The following is a 12204-nucleotide window of genomic DNA, read 5'->3' as shown; positions in this document are numbered from 1 at the left end:
CCCCCATCCAATATTCGAAGTCTCAAGTGTGCTGGAGTGAGCGAGCTTCTTTCTTCACTCTCCCATCTTCGTTTCTCAGTCCTCAGTTTTCTTCTCTCTCCATCTTCTTGGTTTCTCAGTCTTCTCAGTCAGCAGCAGTCATTTCTCAGCAAAATCCTAAAAAACACAGGTAATCAGCTGGGTTGCATTTTCAGCTTAGAGTTACAGATCTGTTTCCGGTATTTATCTATTCATTTTTATTTTTTGTTAAGTGTTTCTTCTTGCTTGTTTCTCTTCCTAGTTGCATCCTTGCTTCCACTTCGTATGCTCGTTTGTGTTCCTTGTTATTTTGCTTTTTTAATTTCATGTTAGCTGGGGTAGTTTGTTTGTGTTCTGGGTGTTGGGTTTTTCCTTCCCGTAACTCCTTTTTTCAGCATAAATATTCTTTCTTTAGTTGTATTGTCCCCCTCTATGGATGAAATCATGTTGTTTTTGTAGTGAATTCCTGGTTATCTTTGTTTTTGGGTGAACTCTAACACTGTTACTTATCAGAAGCTGAACTTCATGTTAGTTTGGTGGTTTGTTTGTGCTTCTTCGGTTGCGATTTCACCATTTATCTCTTCTTTTTCTGTTTAAAGATTCTTCCTTTACTTACCAATAATATTGACTGTACAGAGCATCATTATCAGCTCAAACAGAAGAGAAAATGGTGAGAAAAATATCCAAGAATGAAGAGAAGAAGCATTCATTTTTCAAGCTTCTCGCTGGTTTCAACACTGACTCTGTGGTAATTAGTTTCAATTTTCAACTAGTGTTGTGTATTTAATGTCCTGCACTTCATCTTGCAATGTTGTAACTTTGCAGTAGGTGTCTGTTTAAATTCTTTACCAAGTGCATATATTCTGAAATTTCTGTTATCTTTGTTTTTTGAAGCGTATCCCACAAAAGTTCTTGAAACATATGTTGAAGGACTTGTCGGAGAGAGCGATATTGAAACTGAAGGATTCGTCAGATTCTTCATGGACTGTTACAGTGAATAAGAGAAGAGAAGGTGCTGTGTATTTCAAGAATGGCTGGGAGGAGTTTATAAAGGATAACTCCTTGGGCACTGACAATGAGATGCTACAAATTTTCTATGAGGGAAAGATGCATTTCAGCATAAGGATTTTTGCCAAGAATGGGATCGAGAGAACTGAAGAACTTTCAAGTTCCGAGGAAGAGGAGGAAGATTCTGAAGACAACACATCTGAGGATTTGGAAGCTGATTTTACCAAGATTGGATCACTTCACAACTCCACCTTTGCTAAAAATACTACTAAAAGGCCTCGTGGTAGACCAAGAAAATACCCTGTGAGTTCTTCGAAGCCTTGTCCATCGAAGTCTTGCAAAGTTGAATCGGGTATGTGATCAGATGTTGCTATACCTATATATCATGTGCATATATCATTAGCGGAACCCACATAACTTATATCTCTGCTTGCTATGTTTCATTTTGGATGTGAAACTGCAGGTGAAGAACTTTCAAGTTCTGAATCCATTGAGCTCAATGAGATCAAAGAAGAGGAGGAAGATTCTGAAGACAGCACATCTGACGATTTGGACGGTGTTGAGCCTGAAGCTTTCAAATCTAACTTCCCTTATTATAAAGGCATCGTCAGACAAACTAAATGTCAGGTAAGCAAGGCAACCTTTAACTTTGTTTTTATTCCTTTAGTTTAGCTTTACGGCACCAATTTTGTTTCTCACTGTCAGTCCTCTTTGTGCAATAGACTTAACATGCTTAACATGCATCCAAGAAATGAAATTTCTCATATATGCAGTTAGGGAAAGGATATATATATATAAGATAAAATATCACTGCCGTTGGCAGCAGTAACTTGCATTTACATAAAGTATATGTTAACTTGTTAAGGAAATGAGAATGTTCACGGTTTAGGCTTCTAATAACTTGATTCACAAGAAGCGACAGTTATAATTATATTTATATATGATTAACTGCAGGTTTTAACATATTGTTATTAAGCTTGGGAAACATAAATTTGAATGTTTAAGGCCATCAATTTGTACTTGTAGACTATATATATACAACATTACCACGTAGAAAACTAGAATAAAAATATTATGAATGTTTATCTCAGTTTCTTGCTCTGTTGATTGGTGCTGTTTCAACTTTTGGTCCTCTCTCTCTCACTCACTCTCTCTCTCTCTCTCTCTCTCTCTCTCTCTCTCTCTCTCACACACACACACACACACACACACACACACACACACACTCTTCTCCCTCCTCACTTGTCAAATTCTCAATTGACATATTGGATTTCGCTCATGCAGTTCATCCCCACAGCCTTCTCTAGGGAGCATTTTCCTCAAGGCAAAAGTTTTAAGGCTATGCTGAAAAATGCAGAGGGGGAAAAATGGACCGTGAATTGTATCCCTAATTCCCCTCAGTCACACAACTTTTCTGCAGGGTGGTATAAATTTGTATCTGCTAACCAAATCCGTATCGGGGATACTTGCATATTTGAGCTTTTGAGCCGGTACCAGATGATGGTTCACATTTTGAGGAAGAGATAATGTGATAACTTAAGCTAATTTTAATGGCTTTTTTGTTACTGCTTAATGTTGTATTGCAAATAGTTAGTTATATTTCGGATTAAGAAGTTGGATATTGGTGCAAGTCTACTAATTTTGTGTGTTTAATAGTTAGAACTTAATCAGTTCTGGATTACTTGTGATCTCAAATCTATTTCTATATAATCCTTTACATAGATGAAGTTCAACAAAATATTCGATCAGTTGAAGTTGGTGATCATTTGGCAGAAAATTTATAGAAAGAGTTGTGTTATTTCTATACTTAATTTATATTTCTACGCCGCATTAAATTCTAAAAGTTACGAACATTCTCTTCTCATCCACCATTATTCTAAATAGCTACACTACTACATTTTACACTTTGCGCGACGAAGAGAATTTCGTCGCGCAAAATACATTGTAGTCGCACAAAGTTTAACGCGACAGAAACTTCGTCGCGCAGAATCCGTCGCGCAAAGATCGTGAAGAAAGACTTTGCACGACCAAGTTTTTTCATTGGTCGCGCAAAGTGACTTTGCGCGACGAAAAAATATTGGTCGCGCAAAACTTTGCGCGACGAAACACATTGGCGTGCAAAGGTTTGTGCGACGAAAAATATTTGTCGCGCAAAGTCTCAAAAAAATTTATAAAAAATAAAAAATTCCCGCGTCCCATTTTTGGTACCCTCCTACATTTTTAGAGTTTTGCGCGTCCCATTTCTTTAATATTCATTTATTTATATTAATTTATTCAAATTTTTACTTTTTAAATTTAATGTAATTGTATGATTTTTTTTAAATCACTTTAATTTAAATTGATATTAATTTAATTATATTAATTTTTTCGAATTTTACTTTTTAAATTTAATTTAATTGTAAGATTTTTTTTAATTACTTTAATTTAAATTGACATATTCAAAATAAAATTACATATGAAAAATAGTGATCAAATTATCCAATAAATATATATATATAATTCAAAATGTACACATAAATTAACAAAGTACAATAATAAAATCCTAATACAAGCATATTGTGGTGGTAGTGGTGGATGATATGTTTTGATAGCTTCCTAATCCTTAACTTTAGCCATCAAAGTCTCGATGATTATACCTAATATATATATATATATATATAGTCAAATAACAACAACAACAAAAAAAAAAAAAGAATACATAATCTCCCCTAAAATTGTTATACCACAAATACAACCCAAACTCCAATCTCTCCCTTTTACTCAACCCCAAACCCCACACAAACTCAAAACTAACTCCAAAAACAATATTAATGAAAAAAAATTTAAAATTTGGAGAGAATATACCTTTTGGCAAGATTGAGAGTGAATGAGAATGAGAGGGAGAAGTGAGTGTGAGAGAATTAGATAAGATAGTGATAGAGAGATGAGAGAGTGAGAGATAGTGAAAAGATAGATGAGAGAGTGAGTGAGAGTGAGAGAAAGGGTGGGATTTGGGGAGAGGGAAAGAGAGAGGAGAGGTAAGAGTAGAGAAAGACATTGAGAAAATGGTGGAGGAGTTATTTCGGTTTTAAAAATCGTAACACTTTGCGCGACGAAAAATATTGTTGGTCGCGCAAAGTTTTGCACGACGAAACATATTGGTCTCGCAAAGTTTTGCGCGACGAATATAGGAATATTGGTCGCGCAAAGTCTAAAAACATTATTTTTTTAAAAAAAAATTCTTTCATCCCATTTTTGGTACCCGCCAAAATTTAACTTTGCGCGACGAAAAATACATATTGGTCACGCAAAGTCTAAAAAAAATTATTTAAAAAAAAAATTCCCGCATCCCATTTTTGGTACCCGCCAAAATTTTTAAATTTTTGTGCGACGAAAAGTACATATTGGTCGCGCAAAGTCTTAAACAATTATATAAAAAAAGTCCCTCGTCCCATTTTTGGTACCCGCCCAAATTTTTGCGCGACAAAAAATATTGGTCGCGCAAAGTTTTGAGCGACAAAAAATATTGGTCGCGCAAAGTCTAAAGTTTTTTTATAATTTTAAAAACCCGCGTCCCATTTTTGGTACTCGCCCAAATTTTTTGAGTTTTGCACGACGAACTGTTGGTCGCGCAAACTTTTGAGAGACGAAAAATTGGTTCATAGCACAATATTTATAAAAATAATTGTTTTGAATGAAAAAAAATTATTTTATGATATAAAATATAATTAAGGTGAAAGCTACTTAATAAATGTATATACTATTCCATTTTTTAAGTGTTATACGTACAAAATAAATAAATTTAAAGCTACTTAATATATATATATATATACACACATCATTCAACGATCCAACCGTAAGACTTGTTTGTATATACTTCAAGATCGTATACCCCAAAAATCGCAAAAAATAAATATTCAGAGATCTAGTGACGGGACAAAACTTTTCGATAGTTATAAATGAAAAATCACGATTTAACGGTTATTTGAACTCCGATTTTGATGATTTTTTTACAACTACACTCCTTGACCCTACATGAATACAATGACTGAATTTGATCTTCAATTTAAAACATTTGCACTAGTGGATACCACAAAATCTTATGTTATATTTAACGAAAGTATAAATAAACTCTTAATTGTTAGTGAATATATTGTTTTGATGGCATATGCATTCTCCGAAACTAGTTTCAACGATCCAACCGTAAAACTTGTTTTTTTATACTTCGAGATCATATACGTCAAAAATCGAAAAAAATAAACATTCATAGATCAAGTAACGGGACAAAACTTTTCAACGGTTATAAATGAAAAATCATGATTTAACGATTATTTTAACTCCGATTTTGATGATTTTTTACAGCTACACTCCTTGACCCTATATGAATACAATGACTGAATTTGATCTTCAATTTAAAATATTTACACTAATGGATACCACAAAATCTTATGTTATATTTAACGAAAGTATAAATAAACTCTTAATTGTTGATGGCATACGCATTCTACGAAACTAGTTTCAACGATCCAACCGTCAAACTTGTTTGTTTATACTTCGAGATTATATACACCAAATATCGGAAAAAATAAACATTCAAAGATCAAGTAAAGGGACAAAACTTTTCAACGGTTATAAATGAAAAATCATGATTTAATAGTTATTTTAAAGAAAAATTAGTGTTTACCCACAAAAAACTTTAGTAATTAGCATTTGATACATTACTTATTTTTGTTTTGGATAAGGTGGATGAGTTTTAAATTTTATTTTGTTAAAGACCAATTAGTAAGCCCACGTGCTAAAAGCATGATTAATATAAGAGTTACATTTACATTTTTGCCATTTTTTTTTTTCCACCGTGATATTAAAATTAGCGATCGGCAAGGACTAGACGAGCATCGGCATCGCGGCCACAGCGATCAACCTAGCGCCGGACCTTCAGGTGGCGATCTTTAAAGCGACATCGCACGGCGAGCAAGAAGCAAGTATACGAGATCATCATCGTTGCGAGCCGAGTATCGGCGCCTGGTTGAAAGGAGGTTTTCGTATTGAATCTGGGCTCCTTTTGGACTCTTCTCGATTGCAGTCCTGATTTTGTTAGTCGTTCACCATAATCAGCATGAAGATCGGGTCGAACAGCCTGTACTGGTATGATTGCTTAGCTCCCCTGTGCTGCTATTATGTGTTAATTGATATAGTTTGTCCTTGAATTGTTGACCTGTGTGTTTCTTCTACATTTTTTAATTTGATATGCTCCATTACAGTCAGATTGCATATAGGCTGGCATTTGTAATTTTGGGCCACCTATTACATACAATAAATTGCTTGCCTCAGCTTCTTTGGTTTGGTTATAACTTACAACCAAGGTTCAATTAATTCCAGTCTTCCCTGTCATGTAATTCCAAATTCAAGTTAAACAGAAATTTCAGAGTGTGTGTAACACTTTTCTTTGTCTGGGCTTGAGCTTTCTTCGGTCAGAATTCTCCGTTAAATGTTTTTGGAAGGTTATAACTGTCAACCTTGGATCTTGACAAAATTTGGAGAGTTGGTGGAAATAGATGTGAAGACATCCAAACTTTTCTTCCTTTTTAAGGACATCTAACTTTTCCCTTTTTCTGTTGCACCAATTGACATTTCTTGCATTAGAATTAGATTTGTATTCTTACAGAACGATCAAGTTGGTTTTTATCATAGTAATTCTAGACTACAATCCCCACAATGGGTCCATCCCATTCATATGAGTAAATTCAAATACCATTTTCCTTTTGGTCAGACTCAGGCATAGATGCAATTACCAAAACCTGTCATGAACACTTCAATGGAGAAATTGATGGTGTGGAGCTTAGGCACTGATAAGAGTAGTTTAGATCATTGAAAAAAAAAAAAATCCAGAGCTCCTTCATAGTGCCAACTTCATTCTCCCTATGTCTGAAGTTGTTGTGTGTTGAATTTCTTGTATCATAAGAATGTCTGTGTTAGGTCATTTCTTATGTTTGGCTTGTGGTGCACTATTGCAGCTTGTTCTTTTCCCTTGTGCAGAGCTTTGGTTCAGTAAAATTTTATACAAGTTCTGCATTATAGTTTTGCACAAACTACATTGCAGTTTTTGTAATTACAATTGGATTTTTGCTCTTTTCTTGGCCTTTAATCTCACCAATTTGAAGAGTAGAGGCTACCCAGATGAGGAATTGGGTGGGAAAGAGAAGAGTAGAACTACTCAAGAGCAAGAGAACTCAAAATTGAACTTTTGGAAACCGAAAACTGCATTGCAGTTTTCATTTAATTACAATTGTTTTTGTAGCTGTTTTCGTTTTTGTTTTTGTTTTTTTAACATAATTGATATCTACATTATATTTTTGTTGCAGTTTCTGTTTTTATTTGCAGTTTTTGTGTGAATAAGTGTTGAAATGCTTTTTATTTTTATTTTTTTTAATAAACCATTGATTGTTTATATAAATATTGTATAATTGAATAAATATTACAAAATCAAGTTTGGTGTAGTGGTTTGTGAGTGAGCCTTCCTCCTTTGAGGGTCAAGATTCGAGTCCATTCAATGACACAATCTTTTTTTTAAAGGTGAATAAAGGGCAACGGAGTTGGTCATCTACAGACGGTGGCAGGCGATGGCGGCCAATGGTGGTGGTGGTAGGTGGCCGGCGGCGGGAGTCCGACGGTGGTGGTCGGCGACGGGCAGTGGCGGCCAACGGTGGTGGTGGCAGGTGGCCGGCAACGGGAGTCCGGCGGTGGTGGCCGGCGGCGGAAGTCCGGCGGTGGTGGCCGGCGGCGAGATATGATTGGCTAGATATGGACATGTGGCATAGTATGCTTGCCTTAGAAGGAGTGGCATTGTGTGTAATTTTGATATGTTTTAATGATATTTTTGTAAAATTAGGTACCACAATTTGGTCTTTTGCCTTATGCTAATTAGATGAAATTGTATTATTATCTTCCAAATTAGTAAAACTATATTGTGTTTTAAAACTAAAGCTCCCTTATTTTAACTCCGATTTTAATGATTTTTTACAGCTTCACTCCTTGACCCTATATGAATACAATGACTGAATTTGATCTTCAATTTAAAATATTTACACTAGTGGATACCACAAAATCTTATGTTATATTTAACGAAAATATAAATAAACTCTTAATTGTTAGTGAATATATTGTTTTGATGGCATACACATTCTACGAAAACTAGTTTCAACGATCCAACCGTCAAACTTGTTTGTTTATACTTCGAGATCATATACACCAAAAATTGGAAAAAATAAACATTCAGAGATCAAGTAACCTGGCAAAACTTTTCGACGGTTATAAATGAAAAATCATGATTTAACGGTTATTTTAACTCTGATTTTAATGATTTTTTACAGCTACCCTCCTTGACCCTATATGAATACAATGACTGAATTTGATCTTCAATTTAAAATATTTACACTAGTGGATACTACAAAATCTTATGTTATATTTAACGAAAGTATAAATAAACTCTTAATTGTTAGTGAATATATTGTTTTGATGGCATATGCATTCGAAAAAACTAGTTTCAACGATCCAACCGTCAAACTTGTTTGTTTATACTTCGAGATCATATGCGCCAAAAATCAGAAAAAATAAACATTCAGAGATCAAGTAATGGGACAAAACTTTTCGACGGTTATAATGAAAAATCATGATTTAACGGTTATTTTAACTCCGATTTTGATGATTTTTTACAGCTACACTCCTTGACCCTATATGAATACAATGAACTAATTCGATCGTCAATTTAAAATATATATTTTCTAACAAAAACCCAATCCGAACAACAATAATATATTTCTCTAACAAAAATCCGATTCGATCTAAAATAATAAATTTAAAGCTACTTAATAAATATATATACTGTTTAATTTCTTAAGTGTTATGCACACAAAATAAAAAACAAAAATAAATTGGTTAAGGTGACAAAATGTTTGGATTACGTCATGCAAAGATTTTAAAAAATAAATTTTTTATTTTATTTATTTTTATAAGGACTTTGAGCGACGAAGTTTATTTTTCGTCGCGCAAAGTCACTTTGAGCGACGAATTATTTTTCGTCTAGCATAATTGGTTGCGCAAGACTTTGAGCGACGATGTATTGTCGTCGCGCAAAAGTTTGTCACGCGAAGTGACTTTGCGCGACGAATTATTTTTCGTTGCGCAAAATTTGGCCGCGCAAGACTTTGAGCGACGAAGTTTCAAGTATCGTCGCGCAAAGTGACTTTGAGCGACGAATAGTTTTTCGTCGCACAAAATTTGGTCGAGCATGGGTTTTTTTTACTAGTGTAAATCCCTCAAATTTTGATTTGAGACTCCACGAAGTAGGAGATGGTGCAGTCAGTGTGTTTCTTTTTCACACAACCAAGAAAAAAAGGTGATTTGCTTCCTTTTTTCAATTACCTGCCAACCCAATATGATCATTGACTCTTGTTATTATTTTTTTTCCAGTCAAATTGCATTGACTATGATTTGTACAGCAGTTAAGAGCAATGTGAATGTTTTATTAAAGAATTTACCAACCCTACTGCAGTGTCCATAATTATTCCAAATGTAAAATTATTTTTATTATTTTTATTTTTATTATTTTGGTAGTTTGTTTCTTTGAATATTTCATTTGGATAGCGAGAAAAACATGCCATTATATTATATATCCAAATGAATGAGCACAATAAACATGCCTTGTTCTTCTTGTTATCAATTTTAGGAAGAGAGAGAAGAACAAACGATGATGTGTGTAAACATCACATTCTCTTGCATCAAGATTCGAGTCCATTTTTGCATTTGATGATCTTTACTTCAGGTCATTAATTAACTATTCTTTGAGAGGAGAATAATTATTACGGAGATAACACTATTTTGTTATCTTTGACCAATAATGTTATGACATATGGAAGCATTATCACGCGTGTTATAGCGTTATTTGTCAAAAATAGCAAAATAATGCTATCCATGTTTCATAAAAGTCTATCTCCTTTGAGAGAGGTGTGGTGCCTCAACCCAAGTTCCCTTTGAAGTTCATACTAAACAAGAACTTATTGACATGGGAGATGGGAAGTGAAGGTTGTCTCTGCCAGTGGAACTCACTTCTTTTCTGCAGGGTGGATTTGCCTTTGCAAAAAGCTAACCAAATCAAGCCCGGCCATACTTTGCATAGTTGAGGCATTTTCCGGAAGTGGGGATTTGATGCTATTTTGGTTGTGAGCTCTTGGTTTCTAACTTTCCATTATTTCTTTTCCATCTAATGATCTGCTTCTATATGAAAAGGACAATAAATATTATTTCTTTTCCCATGCCTACAAATACAATGATTATTGACTTCTTGATTGATTAATGGTGAAAATGAAAATAAATAAATAATAAAAATTACCAACATATGCTATAATAAATCACTAATTCCTTTTATTAAAAAAAAAAAAAAACTATGGCTATCATGTTCAATCATGAATGCCTACACCTACACTGCGTGCGTAGCATAAAAGCAGCACTAGTTGATTGTGTCTTTTGCTTATTTTGGTGAACACTAATAATAAGTAATTAATCCTCTACTTGATAGAGGTGGAAGTCCATCTAAGTTTATATCAGTGAACAATTGTCACTTTTCTTTATTACCCTTTCATTTAGTGCCTATCCTATCCACATGTATAATACTTATTTCATTGGATATATAACATGATGATATAACCAACAGTCCTGATTTAGTGATATTTATCTTCGTTTGATTGAAGGAGATTTTAGGTTCGACTCACATGAATGATAAGGACGTACGATATATATTAGTGATGAGTTTGATATCTAGTCATGAATAACAATGATGATATATATTTGTAATAAGTTTAATATCTAGTTAGTGACAATTCCTATGACTGTATATGCTCCCATAATAAGTAGCACTAACCAGTAAGCACATACTAATAAATAATTCTAACCAGTAAGCACCATGGTGCAAAATCCATGAAGTTAATTGAAAAGATTCCAATACGAAATAATTCTCTCCAAGGAAAATAGAAATGAGCCTATTTGGATATTTGAGGATGCAATTTTTTTTTTCTTCTCAATTTTTGTAAAAATTCAATTAAAAAAACATTCTCTTGAATTCTCTATAGTCCAACTAGTATAAACAATGTTTGCCTCCTCATATTGCAAGCCTAATGCAAGAATGCATATGGTTGCCCACCCTGATTTGACACGTGTACATTTTTAAAGTACATCTTGTTGGACAAAGAAATGGTATGTATTTTTAAAAAATTATTTGAGCTTTGGTGGGTCAGTATTGCAAAACTAAATTTCATTTGGTATTGATTGGATTATGATGCAAAACTAAAGAATATCAACATTGGAATTTATTATTATTATTATTATTTTAAATATTGCTGGTTGCTAACCAAGAAAGTATACTATTTCATGTCATACCTTTAGAAGGTTGCTTTGGAGATTATTATAACCACTACCTTTAGCATAAGCTTGCATTGAAATGGCCCTCTAAATAATAGGCCACCAATAAATCCATCAAAATCCTATATTTTATTTATCAAACAGTAAATGTATAAAATTTTAAATTTTTAAAAATTAAAAAAAAAAAAACCCAAGGTCTTAAGTCTAATATTCTGGGTCTATTGTGTATGGGTCGAGGGTCCCTGATTTCATTTTCTAAATCCAAGGTTGAAAAAGTATTCTTACAACTATAGATGTTCCAAAAAAATCATCATGTACTCTTTTAAGTTGAATTCTCTTTATATTTTTATATTGAGGAATTCATAATAATTTTTTAAAAGTAACAATAATAATTTCATTGCTAGAAAATTTGGTTACATACTTTTGAGAGGTTCCAATACCATTCCCTCATCATATTTGTTGCCTAGAGCCGCCTCTAGTCAAAGGGTCATGCTAGGGAAAGCTTTGGAGAGACACTGTGTGTGGACCCTATATTAAAAACGTGACGCACAATTGATTGTTTGTCATAACTAAAGAGAGTGGTTAGGGGATTGTGGAGTATTGATGAGGATGTACCAAGAACCACAAGAAGAACGAGGATATATAGAGGCAGGGGCGAGATGGCAACTATCGGAACGAAGAGAAAGCCGCAGCCCCTGACAAAGCTAGGACAAATCATGCATGGGGGCAGACGAGGGGGGCAACCTCTAAAAACAGGGGTGGGAGCGCTCCAAACAAAATTGTTGT

At 33.9% G+C, this 12204-nt stretch overlaps 1 protein-coding gene and 1 long non-coding RNA gene across 2 annotated transcripts; both read left to right on the top strand.

Moving 5' to 3' along the window:
• Positions 35-2809, top strand: LOC18767003 (B3 domain-containing protein At2g16210). Its single transcript, XM_007200814.2, has 5 exons — positions 35-169; positions 655-766; positions 913-1378; positions 1490-1653; positions 2311-2809. Exons 2-5 carry the CDS (start codon positions 686-688, stop codon positions 2551-2553), a joined length of 954 nt encoding a protein of 317 aa, XP_007200876.2. The 5' UTR covers positions 35-169; positions 655-685; the 3' UTR covers positions 2554-2809.
• On the top strand, positions 5718-8003 carry LOC109950748. The gene is made up of 2 exons (XR_002273045.1): positions 5718-6150; positions 7579-8003. It is a non-coding gene; the product is annotated as an uncharacterized LOC109950748 (long non-coding RNA).

The sequence above is a fragment of the Prunus persica genome, chromosome G8 (assembly GCF_000346465.2).
Source record: "Prunus persica cultivar Lovell chromosome G8, Prunus_persica_NCBIv2, whole genome shotgun sequence".
NCBI lineage: Eukaryota > Viridiplantae > Streptophyta > Magnoliopsida > Rosales > Rosaceae > Prunus > Prunus persica.
The sequence above is the reverse complement of the archived record's forward strand: the minus strand, read 5'-3'. Positions and strand labels throughout refer to the sequence as shown.

Excerpts from the sequence above, each read along its gene's own strand:
- LOC18767003 (XM_007200814.2), top strand. The coding sequence starts at position 686 with ATGGTGAGAAAAATATCCAAGAATGAAGAGAAGAAGCATTCATTTTTC. Across the intron at positions 767-912 it reads GTTTCAACACTGACTCTGTG|CGTATCCCACAAAAGTTCTT; the intron begins GTAATTAGTTTC and ends TGTTTTTTGAAG. Across the intron at positions 1,654-2,310 it reads TCAGACAAACTAAATGTCAG|TTCATCCCCACAGCCTTCTC; the intron begins GTAAGCAAGGCA and ends TCGCTCATGCAG.